The sequence below is a fragment of the Magnolia sinica genome, chromosome 10, assembly GCF_029962835.1.
Source record: "Magnolia sinica isolate HGM2019 chromosome 10, MsV1, whole genome shotgun sequence".
In the NCBI taxonomy this organism is placed as follows: domain Eukaryota; kingdom Viridiplantae; phylum Streptophyta; class Magnoliopsida; order Magnoliales; family Magnoliaceae; genus Magnolia; species Magnolia sinica.
This window is the reverse complement of record NC_080582.1, coordinates 71137719-71161523: the sequence shown is the minus strand read 5'-3', so window position 1 is coordinate 71161523 and position 23805 is coordinate 71137719. Positions and strand designations below refer to the sequence as shown.

At 38.8% G+C, this 23805-nt stretch overlaps 1 protein-coding gene across 1 annotated transcript in view; it reads right to left on the bottom strand.

The window, feature by feature from the left end:
• The window catches only part of LOC131216950 (uncharacterized), a 31673-nt gene extending 8631 nt beyond the window's left edge, over window positions 1-23042 (bottom strand). The window contains exons 1-2 of the mRNA XM_058211600.1: window positions 22675-23042; window positions 13706-13729 (exon numbers count right to left, since the gene is read on the bottom strand). Coding sequence (XP_058067583.1) covers window positions 13706-13729; window positions 22675-22903 — 253 coding nt within the window. The 5' untranslated portion in view covers window positions 22904-23042. The remainder of the gene's footprint in view (window positions 1-13705; window positions 13730-22674) is intronic.
• Between the last annotated feature and the right edge of the window lie 763 nt (window positions 23043-23805).

Sequence of the window (23805 nt, the reverse complement as noted above, 5' to 3'; positions counted from 1 at the left end):
AAAACATGTGATATCTAAGCTTTCCATAAGGTTGGAAATAATGATGACATCTTAAAACTAACAAATCAAACAAGTTCACTCTTCGGAAAGCATTATGACAGGAACTATGCTGAGTCATGATGATGAACAATTTTTCGAAGAGATACGATAATGAACAATTTTAAGGTCTCATGCATTTAAAACTCAACAAACTACCCTTCTAAAATATTCGATTGTTTAACGATAGATACACATACAACATGATTAACATTTGTACACCATAAGCTTTGGACATGTACTACATAACATGTGTAGTACTTGTAGCAACTAGTGAAAAATTTCCCAAAGTATAAATTGATCTCAATAGCATTGTCACTTCTCTCTGTAAGTGCCTATTTAAAAATTGCTTCTTCCTTTTTGAGAATTTAAAAATATGCAATTTTTTATTAGTCTTTTGGAATCTTATCCCAACAGTTCAGGAATCACCTCAGTTGTTCTTTAGCCTTAAGATGCATGCAAGCCTTCAATCTCTCAACATGACCGCCGTCTCCCTAAAACGAGCCAATGATGAAGGAAAGAAATATATTTGGCGGTCATGAAAAGGCATACTTATAACTTTTGTGTTACATGGTGTATCTCATTCAAGGATTACACTTGAAGAAGATGATAGAAGTCGTCGTCGCCGTCATCTAAGCCTTCTCCAATTACTTGGAGTCGGCTACATGAATCTTGCTCCACCATTCCAATCTATCAAGGGCCATATGTTCAGTTAGACCATAGGTCAAGTCTTTTCTTATTACCTCCATCTATGTCCTTTAGGGCCTTCCCCTTCCTTTTTAGAGCCTTTAACCTGTACCAACTGTTGCGCAGCACGCCAACAACGCAATGAACCGAGATCCAATCTCCGGTCTCACCCACAAACGATAACAAGAAGAAATATAAACTAGAAAAGAATCAAAGCAATCCAAACAAACCATAAGACAAGATATACGTAGAAAAACCCCAAACAAGGGTAAAAAACCATGGATGCAAACTTCCACTATGAAGAAAATGAATATTACAAGGCAATATACTAACCTATCCCTTGGAAGTACAGAGAAAACCTTTTGCCCACACCTTGGAATAACTCTCATAATACCTAGAAAAGTCCTAGGGACCCTCATTTATAGTTTAGACAACTCCTCTTTCACACCTCTGCGAAAACCGACTCAAAAATCCGCAGTCTGCATCAAATCTGGAAACAAATTTGCGTAACCTCGACTGGTCGAGTAGGGTGCTCGACCGGTCGAGTACCGCGGAAACAAAAAATCAATACTCGCTGGACTTTGATTCGAGCCAGTCCACGACTGGTTGAGCGGGTCACTCGACCGGTCGAGCGACCGTCTAGATGTGGCTCCACATCTCAACAATCTCTCACTTAGAGACACATCACCATAAACCTTCGTCTTCTTCATCCGGAGTGCACCACCTCCCCGTCTTCAAGCCTGAAGACCAATCAAAGCTGAACAGAGCTCCAGCTTCTCCCGTGTGACCGCTTTGGTCAGCATATCCGCAGGATTCTCACTTGTATGAATCTTCCCCAAAGCAATTGATCCATCTTCCAATAACGAACGTATGAAGTGATATCCGATGACAATATGCTTGGTCCTTGAATGAAAGGCTGAATTCTTAGCCAAGTGTATTGCAATCTAACTGTCACTGTACAGCTTGCAATCTGCTTGCTTCTTACCCAAATCTTTCATGAAACCTTGCATCCACACCATCTCCTTGCATGCTTCTGTAGCTACAACATATTCTGTTTCCGTCGTACTGATAGATACCATCTTCTGTAACTGAGAGACCCAACTGACTGCAGCACTACCCAGAGTAAAGACATAACATGTAGTGTTTCTTTTGTTGTCGATATCTCCTGCCAAATCTGACTCTATGTAGTCATGCAGCTTGATCTCCGATCCACCATAACACAGCCCTCTATCCACAGTACCTACCAGGTATCTGAGAATCCACTTCACAGCTTCCCAATGTTCCTTCCCGGGGTTGTTCATGAACCTGCTAACAACTCTCACTGCTTGAGCAATGTTTGGCCTCGTGCTCACCATAGCATACATGAGACTCCCAATAACTGACGCGTATGAGACTTTAGCCATGTAGTCCCGTTCCTTCTGCGTCTTTACACCTTGCTCCTTAGATAGCTTGAATTGGTTGGCTAATGGAGTACTAACCGGCTTAGCACCTCACATATTGAATCGATCAAGTACCTTGGCTATGTACTCTGCCTGTGACAAAACTAATTTCTTGTTTTCCCTATCACGATTTATCCTCATGCCTAGGATTTATTTTGCTGCTCCTAAATCCTTCATGGCAAATTCTCTAGACAGTTGTCTTTCGAGATCTGAGATGTCTTTTATGCTTAAATCGGGCACAAGCATATCATCAACGTACAGAAAAAGGATGATGTACGACGTATCAAACTTCTTCAAATAACAACAGTGGTCTGCATGTCATCTCCCGACATGAAACTGTCAAACTTCTTGTACCACTGCCTCAAGGCCTGCTTCATGCTATATAAACTCTTTTTCAGTTTGCACACCTTGTTCTCCTTGCCTGGTGCCACGTATCCTGTCGGCTGATGCATAAATATCTCTTCTTCAAGGTCCCCATGAAAAAAGACTTTCTTAACATCTAGCTGCTCTAGATGTAAGTCCTCTGTAGCCACTATACTCAAGACCATGCAAATCGTAAACATTTTCACCACAGGTGAAAATATTTCAGTGAAATCGATACCTGTCTTTTGTTGAAACCCTTTCACAACCAATCTAGCCTTGTACCGTTTCGAACCATTATGTTCCTCCTTCAGTCTATAAACCCACTTGTTATGAAGAGCTTTCTTACCCTTAGGTACAATAACTAGCTCCCATGTACGATTAGACTCAAGAGAGTCCATCTCATCATCCATGGCCTGCTCCCACTTAACCCGTGTATTTGACTGTAATGCCTCTTCAAAACATTCTGGTTCACCATTATCTGTCAGCAGTAGATAATGTAAGGAGGGTGAGTATCGGACCGTGGGTCTTCTCTCCCGAGTAGACCTCCTCACAACCGGTGTCTGTGGCTCTGCCTCATAATACTCATGTGCATGATCATCCTGTGGCGCTGTAACACCCGTGTCCGGTAACTCTTCCAACTCTACGATTTCTCTCATCGGCCTTATTTTCCTGCACACTATCCTTACGCATCACTTTTTCATTGAAGACTACATCTTTGCTTCTGATGATTTTCCTTTTTTTGTATCCCAAAACCTGTAGCCAAAATCATGTTGCTCGTAGCCTATAAACGTGCACCTCCTGGACTTCGCATCCAGCTTGTTTCTGTGCTCTGCATCAATGTAAACATATGAAGTGCAACCGAACACTCTGAGATGTGCAAGGTTCACTTCTTTCTCAGTCCATGTTTCTTCTGGTAGCCCACCATCCAATGGTGCTGAGGGACTTCTATTGATGAGATATGCGGCAGTATTCACAGCATCTGCCCAAAACGTTTTGGGCAACCCTACAAGTAGCCTCATACTCCTGGCGCGCTCAAGGATGGTCCTGTTAATGCGTTCAACCATAACATTCTGCTGCAGTGTCCCTGGAATCGTTTTCTAATGTTTGATTCCATTTGTTGCACAATACTCCTCGAATTTCTTATCACAATACTCTCCCCTATTATCAGATCTGAGACATTTTACTGTTTTACCTGTCTCGTTTTCTAACATAACTTTCTACTTCTTAAATACATCAAATACATCAAATTTGCGCTTTAATAAATAAATCTATAATTTTCTACTAGCATCATCAATAAAAGAAACAAAATAACGTGAGCCACCAAGAGATGATACCTGTGCCGGTCCCCACACATCAGTGTGTACAAGCTCCAACAGATGCGTCTTTGAAGCGCGTCCTGTCTTCTTAAAACTTACCCTCTTCTACTAGCCATACACGTAGTCCTCGTAGAATTCCAAGTCAATAGACTTCAGCCCTGGTAGCTTCCCTTTTGACAATAGCACTTGCATCCCCTTCTCACTCATATGTCCCAACCTCTGATGCCATAACTATCCATTCACTCCAGTTGATGCGACTGGGAGTGAACTATACGATCCTGAAGTCACGTATAAAGTATTTTCCTTCTTGCCTCGAGATATCACCAGGGCACCTTTTGTGATCTTCCAAGAATCACTGGTAAATGTCGTCACATAAGCGGTATCGGCCAACTACCCCACTGAGATCAAGTTACATTTCAAACTCGGTACATGTCTAACATCCTTTAATTTCAAAGTCGTTCCGTCTTTCTGATTTACATGAACGTCTCTCTTTTCAACAATACTGCACGGCTCATCATCACCCAGGTAGACTCTCCCGAAGTCACTTGATACATAATTACGCAGAACTTCCTTACATGAAGTGGCATGAAACGAAGCAACCGAATCTATAACCCAAGACTCATTCCTTGCATCAAGAGACAAGATCAACGCCTCTGTGTCACTCTCCTCAGATAAATGCACTGAATCCTTCCCGCCTTGAGAGCTTTCTTCTTGTTTCTTAAGCGCCCTGCAATCACGTTTCATGTGCCCCTTCTTCCCGCAATGCCAACACCTGTCTTTGTCTTTCGGTCCCTTGGACTTCTTCCTCGACTTAGAACGTCGGTGTTCATTGCCTCCTTTGTTCAGCGATCTTCCTCTTCCTTCAACGTTTAAAGCATTCCCTGAATCTCTGAAACTCTTAATGCCTTTCTTCTAGATTCTTCGCTTAGAATTAGACCTGCCACATCATCAAATTTCAGCTTTGTCGACCCTGAAGAATTGCTCACAACAATCACCAAACCATCCCAACTGTCTGGCAAACTGGACAAGATCAATAACGCATTGACCTTGTCCTCAAAAACAATGCCAACGAATTCCAACTGGCTCGTGACTGTATTGAACTCCTTTAGATGTTCAGCCACGCTCCCACCATCTGACATTTTCTTGTTAAATAGCTGTTTCATAAGATGAACCTTGTTAAACGCTCAGGGTTTTTCATACATGGTGGTTAGGGCTTCCATTAATTCTTTTGTAGTTTTCATCTTGGATATATTGAAGGCGACGCTCTTAGACAAAGAGAGTCGGATCGTTCCTAAAGCCTTCCGATCCAATAAAAACAATTCATCATCTGTCATCTTTTCTGGTTTCTTCTTTTTTCCTCCTAGAGGAATATAGAGGTCCTGATACAGATAATCCTCCATCTGCATCTTCCAGAAGGCAAAGTTTGAACCATCAAACTTCTCAATTTTAGTCTTCCCTTCTTCCGTCATCGCTCCCAATAGAACTAAACAAATAGCTCTAATATCAATTGTTGTGCAGCACGCCAACAACGTAGTGAACCGAGATCCAATCTCCGGTCTCACCCACAAACGATAAACAAGAAGAAATATAAACTAGAAAAGAATCAAAGCAATCCAAACAAACTACAAGACAAGATATACGTGGAAAAACCCCAAACAACGGTAAAAAACCACGGATGCAAACTTCCACTATGAAGAAAACGGAGATTATAAGGCAATATACTAACCTCCCTTGGAAGTACAGAGAAAACCCTTTACCCACACCTTGGAATAACTCTCATAATACCTAGAAAAGTCCTAGGGACCCCTATTTATAGTTTAGGCAACTCCCCTTTCGCACCTCTGCAAAAACCGACTCAAAAATCCGCAGTCTGCATCAAATCCGGAAACAAATCTGCGTAACCTCGACTGGTCGAGCATGGGCCTCGACCGGTCAAGTACCATGGAACCAAAAAACCTATGCTCGCTGGACTTTGAGTCGAGCCAATCCACGACTAGTCGAGTGGGCCACTCGACCGATCGAGCAGGGCACTCTACTAGTCAAGCAGCCGTCCAGATGTGGCTCCATATCTCAACACCAACAAACTCCTTTCAACAGTTGCGGATCTTGTTCTTCGTTGCACATGACTTAAACCATCTAAATTTGCTTCCCTTCATTTTATCATTTCATTACCTATCACTGCTACTTCCTCTAATGCATTAATTTCCAATGTTATCCTTCCTCGCCTTGCCACTCGTCCATCTCAACCAGTGTTCGAAATATCGGCATCGCACAATGTATCGCACCCTTGGGATACAGATACGTATCGGTTATCGCATGGGATATATCGTTTGTATCGCATAATTTATCGCACTTTTTGAGAAACATAGGGAAACATTGGGAAAATGGTTGAATTTTTCAATGAAACTTCATGGATTATTAAAAAAGACCCTAATACACACTTTTAAATCATAAAATCTTAAAAAAGAAGTGCACATAATAGGTTTCCTTTGTATAGGGTCTAAGCTATGCGTTGTCTTATTGAACTCAGAGAACTATATTCAGTATCCACCCCATCCATCTGTTTTTCCATATCATTTTAGGACATTATCCAAAAATTGAAGCAGATCCAATAATTGGATAGACCATACCATAGGTAACAATGGTGATTGACCATTAGTGGGCCACAAAACTTTTGGATCATGCTGATAGTTGTTTTTTCTCTTCATTCAAACTTATGTGAAGTTATCAGCGGATTGGATGCCTAATAAAATATAGGAAAAATTAAGGTGCACCTTAGGAAGTTTTTAATGGTACCATGTTCAACTAATACTGTTTCCTTAAGTATAGTCCACCTGATAATTGGATCTTCTTAATTATTAGGATCATGTTGTAAAATGATCTGAAAAAACAGATGGATGGAGTGGACACAGAATACACACGTCAAGTTGGCCCCACGGTACGGTTGTGTGGTCTTGGGTGAGGCGAGGTCTCACCTAATCCACTCCTATAGTACTGAGTAAACTTATTGGGTCCACCGTAAATGTACATGGTTTATCCATGCAGTTCATGTGTTTTTCCGGCTCATTTTAGGGGTTGAGCACAAATTTGAAACATATCCAAAGGTCAAGTGGACCATACCGCAAGAAACAATACGAATAATGATTTGCACCGTTGAAACCTCCCTTAGGGCCTACAGCGATGTTTATTTTTCATCCAACCACTTCATAAGATCACAAAGATATGGATAAAGGAAAAGAACAAATATCAGCTTGATCCAAAACTTCTTTGGCTCCCAAGGATTTTTTTTTAATGGTAGATGTTTAATTCGCACCATTTTCTGTGGTGTGGTCCACTTGAGCTTTGGATATGCTCATTTTTTGGGCTAAAAATCATAAAATTATATGGTAAAATGGATGGATGGAGTGGATAAAATACATGAATTATGGTGGGCCCCACAGAGTCTATGTAGTACACTACTCACTACGCCGGCTTCCTACCGAAGAAGGCGGTGACGCTCCTGCAACTCGAGTGGTACCAACGGTTCAAATTTACATGGCCCCACGATAATATATTTATTATATCTACACCGTTCATGAATTTGGAGAGATCATTTTAGATCATGAGCCCAAAAATGAGCCATATTCAAAGCTCAACTGGACCACGCCACAAATAGCAGTGGGGCTGATTCTCACCGTTAAAATATTCGTAGGGCCCACTATATTGTTTATTTTCCATCCAATCTGTTCATTAGGTCACACAGACCTGGATGAAGAGGAAAAACAAATATCATATTGATCCAAAACTCCCGTGACCCCAAAAGGGTTTCAATGGTAAACGTTTAATCTCCCACTCCTATTTGCAGTGTGGTCCACTTGATCTTTGGATCTGTCTTATTTTTCGGCTCAAGCCTTACGACGAGCTTGCCAAATGGAAGAACGGTTTGGATATAACACATACCTTATGATGGGACCCACGAAACCTAGTGACATCAACACACCAGTCAACTCGGTGGTGTGCGGTACACCTGCCACCTGATTTCCAAAAAAAGGGGATCAGACGCTTTTTTTCGAAGCAGAGAGGGTTCCGGCCTTCCGGAACCTAAAATCTCTCCAAAATCTCACAGATCTTCGGATTTTGGCGAGGATTTCTCCGGATTTCAGCAAGGATTTCGCCGGATTTTGCCTAAATACTTGGATTTCTCCAGATTTTGATGGATTTCTCTTCCAAATCGGAGATTTTGTTTGCACTAACCTACGGACGACGCTTTGATTCGAATGGCCCACCAAAGGGAAGCTTCCGATCATAAAAATCTCTTGTACAGGTATCGAAATCCACCTGTTGAAAGTTTCTCTATATATTTTTTTAATTTTTCCAAATTTTTTTTGGGATAATGACAGTCCCGGACGATATTTGGTGTTTTTTTTTTTTACTTGGTATCTTTCGACGATATATCGCGCGATATTGACGATAATATCGTGCGATATCTGAAGTTTTGGATTTTTGGTATCTTCCGGGTGTTATCGGAGGAGTTTCGTCTCGCAGTGGTGCGATAACGATAATATCAGCCGATATATTGGCCGATAGTATCGATATTTCGAACACTGATCTCAACATCCTTATTTTAGCTACACTCATCCCATGAACATGTCGTTCCTTAACCGCACAACATTCTATCTCATAAAGCATGGCTGATGAGGTCATCCAAGCACCATACCAGAGGAGGGTTGAGCCAATCTCTTTATGTCTAGACGACCACTACATGGGGCCCGCTTGGTCCAATTCACATTCCTAGCCACATTGAAGACTCCACGTGCATGTCCGTGCATCTTTGAGGACATCACACTGGGAAGATGCATGTGCGCTGCATATAAGAGCTTGATGGACACATCAGACCGTTGGATCGAGTGGACACAATGATCAGACCCATTATCGAACATCTTGATTGTGGACCCCCATGGGTCCACGGAATAGTTTAGTTGTTTTATATGTTTACATGTTTCATCATTTTTAGTATAGCTTATATTTGTGTTGAGATTAGGGAGTTGGAAATAACTTTTAATTCATTAAGCGTCTTTATGTTGAGAATCTTATCTGACAGCGCCTTTTTGTAAAAGGTCTTTTCTGAGAATATAAAAGATTGAACGTCCCCACCCTAGCCAATATGCATGTTATGAATGAAAGAGATTTCTCTCCTTTTGCTTTGAGATTGAGCAAATTTTCATCATATAATTGGATTGGTGGTGCGAAATCACGGAGAGTGATTCCCTAGTTATCTTTTCTACTTTTCTCTCTCCTCAACAAGATATCTTCTCTCATCTTCTGTTTTTTTTTTTTTACTTCCTTCTTGATCTCTTGCTTGCTTTTCTTCTTTGTTACCAATCTAAAACCTAAATCAACCCATCCCGAGCCCAAACTGACCATAGCCATCCATCCTTTGTTGTCTGTATGAACGTACGGACACACGTGCATACAGTTGTCCGTATGGACAGCCTTGTACAATGACCCCCTTGTCTTGTCACAAATGTTCTTCCCTTCCCTTAGCTTCCCTCTTCAAAACACAAACTAATTTTACCAAATCCTAACCCTAAAATTCTCCAATTCCAAAATCTCTAATTTTTCCAAACCAAAATCCCCAAAATATGAAAATCCCTTGACTAAATCATAAATCCCTAATTCCCATAACCCAAAACCCATATTCCCAATTCTAGAAACCCAAAATCCTAAATCCCTTAAACCCAAAATCTGAAATCCTAACTTGATACCTCCCAAAAAACCTCAACCCTAATGTTCCAAACCCTAATTCCTCTAAGCCTAGATACCCCAAACCTATTTCCCACATTCCCTATCCTTTAAAATGCCATAACACGTCAAAACTCTTATACGACACATGATTTCCATTAAATCCATATTTAACCCTATGCTATGATAGGGGTTCTATCTCTCATAGGTTCCAGTTAATCAATAAATTATGAGATTCGCATTATAGGACTATCGTAGGCTTGAATTTGGACATGTCATGAATCTGAAATTTCTGAATTTATGGTAAATTAGCTTTATTTTTTCGTTCATTGCTCTAGTTGATTTGTCTTTTAATTTCATTGCATCATATTAGGTTAGATCATTCCGTCCTGCATCAATGACTGGTCTTATAGTGATCCTATAAAATTTCTCATTCAGTTTGAGTGGTACACGACGTTCACATAAAACTCTAGAGGCACATCTCCATTTCTTTCACCTTGCTTGAATTCTATGGGGCAACATCCTTCTCAATCTCTCCCCTCTCATAAATTATTGAACCAATGTATAAAAAATGGTCATTTTGGGAAACTTCATGGTCAACAATCTTAATTATTCCTCATTTTCACTCCTATTATTACTAAAATTGCACTCCATAAACTCTATTTTAGTCCGACTAATTTGAAAGCCTTTAGATTCTAAAGCACCCTCCATAAATCTAGTTGTGTTTACGTCCTCCCTCATCTTGTCAATCAAAACTATTTCATTTGCAAACAACATAAACCATGGGATCTGCGTCCTTACACTTGCTCCGGTGGTAGACTCTTAGGAGTTTCAACACCCGGTCAAGGGTTCGAGTACCCATAGGTGGTGAAATTCCACTATGGGGTGAGTGTGTGGGGTGCGTGTAAAAATAATAATAATAATTTTTAAAAAAAAAAAAAAAACAAAAAAAAAACCATGGGATCTCTTCCTACAAATGGCACATTAACTTATCCATAACCAATGCAAAAATGAATGGGCTCAATGTTAACCCCTAGTGGTAACTAGGAACTCACTTGCCTCTCATCCTCACATTTTTACTGCTTCCTCATACATATCCTAAATCATGTTAATATAACCTCTTGAAATTCCTTTTCTTTCCAATCAAGGTATTTCATAATGGTAACGGTAGCTGTAACGGCCAACACCGTTACCTTTACAATACGGGTCATAATGGCCATTACAGTCCCCGTAATGGCTGTTACGATCTCTTTTTTTTTTTTTTTTTATTAGAAGATGTCTGAAAAACCCGTCTCTACCTCGTGACATTGAAAAATAAAATTGAAAAACATGTATCTACCACGTAATAGACCATTACGGGGCTGTTATGGTCTTTACAGGGGACGTAACGGGTCCTCAATGATGATTAGAAGTCATTTTTTGCATAACGATTGTTACAGCCGTTACAACTCTGTAACCTGTAATGGTTGCCACTGTTACCTTTACTAACGGCCTTTATGGCACACCATGTTTCCAATTTCCAAACACCCACTAAATTAACTCTCAGGGATGGTATTAAAAACAACTATGTAACAGCCAATAGTGGGACTAATACATTTTCTTCCTTAATTTTTTTTATCCTCTTACGGAGGTTATAATGGCCATTACTACCCATATCGTAACGGCCACAAGGCTAGCCATCATGGTCAACATTACTATTATTAATTATAATTTTTTTGTACTATTATTGAATACCTTGCTCTAGGAATCATACCATATGCTTTCTCTACATCAATAAAGACCGTTTGGAGATCCTCCTCTCCTTATATTTCTTCATCAATTGTCCAGGAAAATAGTTTCAGTGATAGACCTCTTAGCATGAAACCAAACTGTTTTCTGAGACATTCATCTAATGCCCTAGTCTTTGCTCAATCACTCTCTCCCAACGTTTTGTAGTATGGCTCATAAGTTTAATCCCACGATAGCTAGTGTAGTTATATATGTCTCCTTTATTCTTATAAATAGGTACCACGATACACTTTTCCTCTATTCATCTGGTATTTTCTTCAATCTTACAATCTAGCTAAACAACTTTGTTAACCAAAATAACCCAGTACCTCCTATACATTTCTATACCTCTATAGTATACCATTTGGTCCAAGGGCCTTTCCTGTTTTCATCTTTCTCAATGCTTCTTTCACTTCAGATATCCTAATCTTACGAAAGTATCTATGGTCTTTGACATCATTTGAGTTTATAGTTTCTTCCTTTGAAAATGGTTTCCAAGGTATTCAAAATCGGTTACGTAACGGTAACGGTCATAAGCGTTACGCGTAACAGGGTCGAAATGGTTGTAACGGTTGTTTTAAAAAAAAAAGTTGTAAAGGCACTGTAACGGTCTGTAATGGCCTCGTAACGGTCCTGTAACAGTTTTTCAAAAAATAAAAAAGGGTCATAAAGGCCGATATGGGCATTGTAATGGTTGTTACAGCCCGTATCATAACGGTAACGATGGTGGCCGTTACGGCCACCGTTACTGTTTTGGAACACCTTGATAGTTTCTCTACACTTCATTGATCTGATTATCATTGACTAGTACCCTCTGACCATCACTCTTAATGCATCTAACGTGATCTAGGTCCCTATGTTTCCTCTATCTCATATTTGCAAGTTTGAGAACATTCTTGCCTTCTCGTCCCCAATCCATTGCAAAGATCATCATAAGCGTTAAGTATAGCCTTACTACTTTCTTAGCAATCTTTTTAACATTTCTATATTGTTCAAAATTTTCATCATTTCTTGCCATTTGCTAACTTTAAAACATGAACCTCTCTCATTAATATTTTTATTTTTATTTTATTTTTTTTGGTATTATTGGGTTCCACCAAGTTTCCTTGTATGATTGATTTTTCTCTGTAGATACTCCTAAAACATCTTTTCCCACTTTCCTAATGCAGTCAACCATCTCATTCCGTATCACATTTACTTCTTCCTCGACATTCCACTTTCCTTCTTCCATCAATTTATTTCTAAATAATATTGTTCTCTCCATTACAAATACCACCACTAGTTTTTGTACACTTACTAATTTCACTCCCTTTCTTCCATCCTTCACCTTTAATCCAAACATCAATAACCATTAACCTATGTTGTGTAGTCAAATTCTCTCCTAGTATAACCTTGCAATCGTTACATATTGCTTGTTTTGTTTTCCCAAGTAAAAAAGAAATCTATTTGGCATGTATATGACCCACTTTTGAAAGTTATATTAAATGTCCATCCCCCTTTTAAAGTATGTGTTTGCTAGAGCTAGATTGTATGGCGAGGAATAGGATAGCATTCCCTATCTCATTTCTTCTCCCAAAACTATATCCTCCATATACGTTCTCATATCCTCCAATTCTTTTCCTGCATAACCATTGTAGTCTCATCCTACAAATATCCTCTCTCCATTCGGAATTCCTTGCATTGGTCCATGCATATCCTCCCAAAATTGTCTCTTGATTCTGTCCTCTAACCCTCCATGCGGCACATATACACTAATAACATTGATCGTGTCCTCTCTTAAAATAAGTTCTATTAGTAAAATCCTATCATTTACTCTCCTAATGTCTACAACTTTATCCTTTAAATCTTTATCTACCAATATCCCTAACGCATTCTATTATTGTCATTTCCTATATACCGAAGTTTATATCAATCAATTTCTCCAGTTTTGGCCCCCTTCCACTTAATCTCCTAAACGCAAGTTATGTTAACTCTCCTATGCTGAGGACGGGGCCAATAAGGATTATTCCAAACTACTAAGGGAGCATGTAACTGCCACCCAAAATGAGAATGGATAGCTGTGAGAATGTGGTTCACATTTTCGGGCACTGCTTGCAGACGGGAGAAATTTTGTGCAATTCGACATCCACATTCTGTAGGAAGTTGCCAAATGGGCGAGCTTCCCCAAAATTCATATGTGAAGATGCAACATGTCGTCATCCTTATTCTAGCACAAAGCCAAACAACCCAAAAGGAAGGCCGGAGACTATGCTTGATGTTTAGATTATTGTACAATGTACACCATTTGTTCATTGGTGGATAGCTTGAGATGATTGATATAAAAACTATATGAAGTTCTTCACCATCTAAGAGCAAATTGCTAGGATGAGCTCTAACCTGTAATGGAGAGGTTGATCAGCACTGCAAAAGAACAACAGAAACCAAACATTTTAATATTAGTGAATAAACTCAGTCTGAGAAACTAGACGCAATCGGACTTGGAAGCAAAGAAAATTGAAACCATTGGAAACAAGGACACCTAAACAAATAGATAAGTTTGAGAGAATTGCATTTATATACTTGATGTGCCAAAGAATTATGATAATTAGGTGTAGAATTTGAGAATAAAAACAAGCAATTGTAAATCCAATCAATCCATGGTCGTCATAATTGAAATACCTTATAACGAGACAGCATTTCAGAGCATGAATTTTTCTCTTTATCACGAACAGACTTATATCAGTATCAACAATAATAATAATAATAATAAAACGGATATAGTTCCAGTATGATCATGTTTTAAGGCCTGACGAGGGACTAGAAACAAGGAAATGCCAAAAAGAAGCTAAGAAAATAGTGAGTGTAAGCTTAAGACATGATTATTTATACAACAAATTGGGGACGAGAAGGTGAGAAAGACATCTTCAAACTTTATACATCCATTAAGACAGCGGATAGATGTTTTTGATATACAAAACAACTCTTGTAGTTCCCTCCCTAAAAAAATCCACAAGAAGTTGGCTTTCCTTGACATTTGTCGAAATGTCACCACTCGCCCACTTCCTAATCTCATGCAATTTGGACTTGATTTCATTAACCAAAGAAGGATGTGCTCATGTTGTCATGCTGTTTCTGTCCACACAGGTAATTGCATTCGCTGAATCTCCTTCCCCAATTAATGGATTTTGAGAAGACTTGCAAAACAAATTCACCCCTACTTTGATCACCATACACTCCGCAAAATAAGAGGCTCTATGCTAGACCAGAGAGTCATATGGGCGCACCTTTATCATCCCTCACCATACCTCCAATACAGATATTCCCTGGATTTCCTACAGAACTACTGTCATGTTCAACTTCCACCACCAAGGAGGCAGTTCCCAAGTGCCAGTTCTTGGGCTTGTTCATGTCCTGAATGACCGATCATTGGACCACCTCGTGAAAATCATCACCTGTCCTATCAACGAAGAACCCAACTGACCTAACTTCTACCAACCTGGTGGGGTGTGTGTGTGGGGGGGGGGAAGGATTACCAACAAGGTTAAACATGAGAACTCCGGAGATTTCAGATGATGGAAAGAGGAAGATCTTCAAATAGTACTCTTCTATTTCTTACTTTGCATATTTTCACAAGATTGCTAAGGGAAGCATCCTCCAAAGGGGATAATCTATCACCACTCACCAATTACCAACAAGGTCAAACATGAGAACTCTGGAGATTTCAGATGATGGAAAGAGGGAAGAGCTTCAAATACTCTTCTATTTCTTTCTTTCACAAGATTGCTAAGGGAAGCATCCTCCAGAGAATCCTCTAGAATTGAATGAGCCGTTGTTCCACCAAATGTTCAAAATATCGGTATCGCGTTATGTCTCGCATCCTTGGGATACAAATATGTATCGGTTAATGCATGGGATATATCGTTTATATTAGGTAATTTATCACACTTTTTGGGAAATATGGGAAAATATTGGAAAATAGTTGAATTTTTCAATAAAACTTCATGGATTGTTAAAAAAGACCCTGATACACACTTTTAAATCATAACATCTCAAAAGAAGTGCACATAATAGGTTTCCTTTGTATAGGGTCCTAAGCTATGCGCAGTCCAATTAAACTAATGTAACTATATTCAAATTGAATGCATAATATTTAGATTTTATGTGATGATCATTTCATCAAACACTCCTAAATACTTTGAAATTAGTCTCAATTGACAGTTGGTTGAAATGAATTTTTGAAAAAATAATAATAATAATTTTTAATTAAAAAATGATTTTTATTTTGTGAAAATTGACAAGGACTTAATAAAACAATAGATCGACACTCAAACATGCTTGATTTCATGTTTGGAGTGCAACATTGTAAGCAATTTGAGAGAAATTGGGAAATTTTTGAATTTTTCCCAAATCAGACCACCTACACTCAAATTTTGAAATTAGAATGTATGTGATGATCATTTCATCAAATACTCCTAAATACTCCGAAATTAGTCTCAATTGAAAGCCGCTTGAAGGAAAATTTCAAAAAAAAAAATAAAAAAATGGAGAACATGAAGAACCAATGGATATCGAAATAAAAGCTCCGACTCCATGATTTTTCATGCAAAACATGAAAACCAATGGATTTGCAACCATTTGACACTGATTTAACATAATTTTAACCAAAAAAAAATAAAATTAGAAATTGAAAATGCTCACCGGATCGAACATTTGGGATATATCGGCACTACCTGTGCGTTTCGTATGCACAAGTGGGATACAAGATATACCTTGGGGTATATCGACCGACATTGACAATATTTAAAACATTGATTCCACCCACTTATCAAATCACCAATCAAGCCTGACATAACCCTCTAAACTTCATATAGCCAGGAAAAAAAAAAAAGACCAAATACTCCAAATCATAATGCAATAGACGAAAAGATGGTCCATAGATTCTGCTTCCTTTTGACACACGACGCACATGTTAGCAAGGGCCCAATTCCTTTTCTATAGGTTGTTGAGTGTTTGGCAATGCCGTCCAATAGAAAGCCTCAGCTCGAGGACGGGCATTGGTCCCCAAACTTTTGCAAAATTGGGCTTGCTTTAAGCCAAGGGACACGTGGTCGACGAAAAGCTTGGTAGTGAATGATCCTTCAGAAGGAGGAGCTTACACCCTTTAATATTCCTCGTTCAAAAAGAGTTCCCTCCTTTCAAGGATAACAAGAAGATTATCCAACATCTCAATCTTGAAGTCCCACAAGTTCTTGAAAATTGCAGCGACCAAATAATTTTATTTTTCACCATTTCATATGCATCCTCGATGAGAAAATCTTGGATTACTATAGAAAATAGATTGGAAATCCAACAGTCAAGTAAAATAATCAAGCCACAAGTCTTCCCAAGAGCACACCCTTTCGAAAATCTTGAGCATTGGATTGGTCTGGTCTCCATGGTTTCATTGGAACCTTAGGGAATAGGGAGAAAGAAGAGTCCACATTTTCTAGCAGCCCGCATTGTCGCTTGGGAGTTTTTGCCCCTTTTCTGATTGTAAGGATAGATTGAGGTGGAAGATGGAACCTTAAGGAAGTTTCTCAGTTAAATCCTTTTACTTATTCCTCCATGGGAATGTCAGTTGCAATATTGCCTCCCCAACGAGAATGATATGGAAATTTAGCAGGCCTGTTAGGGTCATTGTATTCAGTTGGCTCGCATCGAGAAAATTGATCTTTACCATTAACAATCTAAAGAAAAGGTATGACGATAATGAACAGTCACATCATGCGTTTAAAGGATGCGGAACTTGTTGATCAGCTCATCAACATGAGGTAGCATTTGAGGTGTGGAGAAAATTTTGCTCTTTTATGCATGATGTGGGTTATGCCCAACTCAATTCACTAATCTTCAATTAGCTTGGTATTGGGGGTAGAGCTGGGCATAGGTCCGGACCGGATCGGATTACGTCCAACCCGATCTGATCCGAAATCCCAAAGGCTTGACCCGAACCCAATCCGATCCGAGACCCAATCCGGGTCACCGGACTCGAACAGATCCGATGCATGATTGGCCTGACTCGAACCAAGTCCGACTCGGTCAGGGAAACCGAGTCGGATCGGATTGGGTAGGATTCGGATCGTATGAACTTTAATTCAACTGCTTCATGTGGTGTGGTCCACTTCAATCTTTATATACCAATTTTTTGTGCCCATAGTCTAAAATAATATTTCAAAATGGATAAACGGCTTAGATAAAATACATACATCAAGGTGGGCCCCACATGGCTCTGGAAGACTTTCAATCTACCATATACATGTTTTTACTGGACTTTGACTTTTGACGTGCACTGCACGAAATGGCAGTAGCTTGCTTTTCACGCAAGCACAGCGTCCACACAATGAATTTTTTATCGACGTTTGCGAGTTCTGTGGGTCTGATCATGGGGTATGTGTTATATCCAAACTGCCCATCCATTTGGCGAGCTCTTCTTAAGGCTTGAGACAAAAAATAAGACAGATCTAACTATCAAGTGGACCACACAAATTGTTAAACGGTGAAAATCATTCTCTGTTGTTATTTGTGGTGTGGTCCAGATGATCTTTGGATATTGTTTATTTTTTGGATAATTCTCTATAATTTTCTCTAAAAATATATGAACGGTGTAGATATAATAAATACATTAGTGTGGGGCCCATATCACTTTGATCTCCTTTGAACCGTTCGTACAACTCGGAGCTCGAGGAGCGCCAAACGCCAATACCTGCACCAGAAATGGACTGGCTACTCCCCTTGCCACCGGCCACTGGCTGGTGGTCGGTGCTCTGTGGGCCCCACCATGATGTGTGTGTTTCATCCATGCCCTCCATCTATTTTTATAGATCATTTTATTTATGAGAAAAAAAAAATGAGGTATATCGAAATCTCAAGTGGACCACATTATAGGAAACAATGTTGAATGAACGTTGACCATTAAAAACGTTTTGGAGGCCATAAAAGTTTTTGATCAAGCTGATATTTATTGTTTCCCTTCATCTGGGTCCTTATGACCTAATCAACAGATTAGATGTCAAATAAACAGTACAGTGGGCCTTAGGAGGATTATAATGGTGGATATCCAATCATTATTGTTTTCCTGTGGTGTGGTCCACCTGAGATTTATATCCCTATCATTTTTTGGTATAAAACCTTGGAATGATCTATAAAATGGATGAACGGAATGGATGAAATACATACATCTCCGAATCAGGTCGAATCGGATCGGATTACGGATCGAGTCAGTTCGGAACAAGGCCTATCCGGATCCGACTCGAAAATATTTCGGATCTGGTTTATGCTACCCGATTCTGACCGATCCTAACCATCAATTCTGTTCGAATCGGGTCGGATCGGGTTTGATCGGGTCGGATCCACCGGTTCGGGTATGAAATGCCCAGCTCTAATAGGGAGCAAGGTGTTCTGTATCCATTACGATACTGCCGTAAAAAGCCAATACATATAGGTAATGGTCATAACCGTTACGCAATACGGGGGTGAAACAGGGCAATAAGTTTTTTAAGACCATATTGACCCGTCGTAATGGCCGTTATGGGGCATAATAACCATTACCCCAATAACAATCGAAAAATAGTAACTTTTTTTTCTATTTAAATTCATTTTCCCACTTTTATCATACCAAAAACTTTCCCATATTATTCTACAATAGATTTCAACCACTCTTACTATAGTTTTGGGGATTAAAACAATGGATTAAAGTGATTTAGGCGAATAGAAGCTCAAAGGGCCATTTTTTCAAAAAATCGAAAAAATGGTATTTATGCCTTCTTTCCCGATTTCTAGTTCTAATACTTGATTGTGATTTGTAAATATTAGAGACACATGACCATGTTCATAAATTCAACAGACAACTAGATACAACACTCTCACTACAGAGTTGATTGTTACACTACTGTAAACATATTTTAAAAAAAAATACATATTTGGAATATTTACATTAATTTGAATTTTTTAAATATTTTCTAGAATTTTTTAAGCAAAAAATTAAAAAATAAAAATAAAAAAAATCAACCATTACGAGAGTTGTTACACCCCCTTATCGGCCATAAACGGTGGTGACCTCCAACGGAAAGGTATGACTGTTTCCATGAGGCTATCTTCAAGAAATCAAACCATCTTTAGAGAGCCTCCATTTTGTAGCAATTTTTAATTCATCCCTCTATTATTTTAATCCACGGAGTTGCATTTGTGAGAAAACCACACCACATCATCAGCAACCTTTGTAGTCTTCTCATAAGGTCCACGAGACCCACCTACATCATGCACCTACGTGCCTCAGCCTAGATCTATTCATCAGCAATAGAGTTTCATTTTAAGTCATTGACAATAAGCCTGATTGATTTGTTGTAATGTAAAGGAATTGTAAGGAAATGGGAAATGATTACAAATTCTTTCCCTGTCTTCTTACATCAACTGCATTTAACTGCAATGATGGCATTTTTTCCATTGTTTGATTATCCATGGAAAAATTGTAATTATGGCATTTTTACATTACTTCCATGTCATATCATGTTCAAAATAAACTAATATGGCTGTTTGATTGGAGATTTTTACTGTAATTACATGGAAAAGAGTAATGATTACAAATTAATATACTTGTCTCCTTATACATCAGCATTTGACTGGCCATTCCCTAGTTTGATTTGGTTGTGGTAAAAACACAATGCTGACATATTTCCTTTAATTAACAAGGAATTACGGAAAATTAAACAGGCCCAAAGGTAATTCTAGGAAAACGAGTTGGTAAACCTGGAGAATTCTGTTATAAATCTAAACAACTCATTGGTAAATACACTCGTCAAAATGCCCAAATCCAAAGATAGCTCTTCAGATCACATTTCATTACTTTTCTACATATAGCAAGTGTGATGCAAGCAAAAATAAAACTAAGACTAGACACGCAAAAAGCTGTTAACTAGTGACATTCCTTTACAAGGTTACTGGCTACTCCATTGCACATATCGAAGGTCCCATCTATGATACCACAAATCTCCAAGATCCAGATTTCCATCCCAAGTCCATGATATAGCATTTATCAACTCTTCTTCCACCACAAGATGGCCTCAAATGACTCTATGAATAACAGCAAACCTTGTAGAAGAGCTCTCGCTTCTACTTCATTTGAAAATTTGAGAACAATCAGACTCCAAAAAGAAAAAAGAAAAAAGTGAGATTAAAACCCCTTTTTCATCTATCAAAACAATTCCAACACTAGAGGACCTAGACTACCGATCGAGCAACCTAGGGCCCATGAATTAGGTAATTATCAGCAAAAGATGCACCGTGGGCCCATATTTCACCATACTCTGCCAAATATCTGATAATATCTCTGAAATAGAACACCCAGAACTGAGCTTTCATTCTTCTAACTCTCACTGCCTTACCAACACAATCATATGAAAAAGACAAGACCCAATAAAAGAGGGCAGTTATTTGATACTCTAGCAAAGTTGTGATGGTTCACATGCATGCACTAGGAAATTGTAGGTGTGGCATATATGGAACTCAAATTAAACTGTCCAAATCATGCGACTGTAGATAGGCGACACAAATGCCTAAAATTTGAATAATTGGATGACCATAACCTCTGATTAATGGACATTTGTTTCTTGAGTTAAGAATGTTAATTATTTGTCAGTTAACATCAGTTCAGACAGGGGTGTCCGGATAACTCATCGGTTCGTTTGGTCCCCATTCCCCAAAGGTCACTGGAAACTCAATTTTGAAGGAAGTTCGTTAGGTAATCTGGGTCCAGCTGAATTCGGAAGAATGATCATGGATACCTTGGGAGAAGTGAAGTGGGTCTTTGCTGGTCTCATCGGTGCGGTGGATTCAAATTAAGCAAAGGCATGTATCTGGTTTGGGCTAAAGCAGCTGATTAGCAAAAATGCTCCTTCGTCTATTATCGAAGGCAACCCTTCTCTCGCCATCAGCTGGGCCAGTTCTTCTTCCCTCTACCCACGGCGTCTTGCCAGATGGATTAAAGCAATTAGTTAACGTAAAGGAACTATCTCGGTTTCCTTTTGTTCACATCAAAAGAAAAGTCAGTGCTATGGCCAATGAGCTAGCTAAAGGGAGGGAAATGCTTAATCTTGTAATAGGGGATCTGTTGCCCCTTCTGTAATGTTGCTTTTCTCATTTTGGTTCTCTTTAATAAATTACCTATTCTTTAAAAAAAAAGCAATCAGATGTCAACCAACCAGTCATTCATAGATTCAACGCAATTGTCAGTTTATGATTGATGACAATGGGCCCTTGAATTCCATGGTTTTAGTTTGAGTTACATGCATTCCAGTTTATGATTGATCCCCTATCTTGCAATAGGGGATCTGTTGCCCCTTCTGTAATGTTGCTTTTCTCATTTTGGTTCTCTTTAATAAATTACCTATTCTTCAAAAAAAAAGCAATCAGATGTCAACCAACCAGTCATTCATAGATTCAACGCAATTGTCAGTTTATGATTGATGACAATGGGCCCTTGAATTCCATGGTTTTAGTTTGAGTTACATGCATTCCAGATCTACATCTCTAAGTGTGCGTGTATGAAACATTACACTGCCAGTGAGAAAATGCTAGAAGAAAAAAAAATACCAAATTAAACAAGCAAATTGAAATGGATAGCCCATTATTTCACACTCATCTGCATATAATCGAATCAGAGAACACTTATTTAAAAGTAATGCAAAAAATTAGAGCCAGTGAATGAAACGCAAAAGCTGAAATTGGTTACACTCAATTTCACTTCCATCATCATAAAACATTTATATATAAAGAGAATCGTTCAAAATTTAAAAAAAAAAAAAAAAAAAAACCAACAAAATAAAAACTAAATTAAACTGAAATAAGCCCCCTTTGTTTCACTCACAACACTACATAATCACATAGATACAGGAAGATTCCATTTCACTAAAATGCAACAAAATGCAAAAGCAACAAATTAAACCCCAAAAATTGAGATTTGAGAATATTCTGCATAATTTCACTCTCGTCGTCACATGATCAAAATCAAAGAAAGCTTATTTGAATATTCCAAAAATATAAAAGCAAAATAAATAAATAAATAAATAACAACAGCAGCAGAAACCACCACGACATCAAAACCACAAATCTAAACCCAAAATTGAAATGGGTTCCCCCTCAATTTCACTCCCATTCCCACACAACCACACAAGCACAAAAAACAAAGAAAACCCAATTCAAGAAACACAACAGAAATGCGCGCGCGCGCGAGAGAGAGAGAGAGAGAGAGAGAGAGAGCCCAATTCAGAAAACACAAAAAAAAAAAAAAAAGAGCTATGGAATATCCAAAGAGAAGATTTAAAGAGGAAATATACCTGGTGCTACATTAAGGAGAGCCAAAGGAGGTGGGCAATCACAGATACATGGCCCACAAGAAGGGAGGATATTCCCACCATCACCAACACCTCCCCATCTAATCCCCTTCTTAAACCTCCAATACAAAGCAGGTCCTGAAACATACAAAGCTGATGAAACAGCAAACACCACCAAACAGCACCTCAAAAACCCCCCTGTCCGTCGATTAGAAGATGAAGAAGAAGACATCTCTCTCTCTCTTTCTCAGATCCAATCTCTTCTAAAATACAAGTTACACAAGTCTCATTATAACATCATCTCCATTTACCAGTCTATAAAAGCTTCGGTGCGATTGCACTCTCTCACACCAGTCGAGATTTTCTTTTTCCCTGTTTTTTCAGAGTGAGTCTTTAATACTCTGGCCAGTGTGATGGATGATACGCGCGCCCGGCATACAGGTAAATTCAAATTAAACTTTCCAAATTAAATTATGGGTCCCAGATGGGATGTATCATTAACCACAAGTTACACCTATTTGAATATTATATATGTGGACATTTATTTGACGGTTCATATATATATATATATAGTATTCAAGAGTGTGGGTAGGATATTCCAATTGCGTTTTAAGCGTTGTACTCCAGCAGAGTATCAAACAACTCCTTTGCCCAGAAAAGGATTCCAAATCAGATGCAGGGATGAACTAATGACGACACGGAATAGATGTAACAACTAGCCGATATCTAATGGACGGTTATAGTTAAATGCAAGCAACGGTCTGAATTCAACGAATGAGTGTCCTAATAAGATGAGAAATTGACCACTGTAGACGCTACCTTTTACCCGGCGTCTTTTCAAGGCGCTCCAAAACTTTAGTTTCCCAAAGTAAACTATTCTATACGGACACACTATTAGCATACATAAATACCCTTGCATTCACGGTGGTTTAATACCCATGGCTATGGATATAATGCATAGCTAGAGGTTGTGAATGCAAGAATATTTTCATCTACAAATAGTATGTTTGTATAGAATGGTTTACTTTGAGAAAATTAAGTTTGGGAGCGTTTTGAAAAGAAGACGTTGCGTAAAAGGTGGTGTTTACGGTGGTCAATTTCTCTAATAAGATTTTACGGAAATCGGATTGCGTA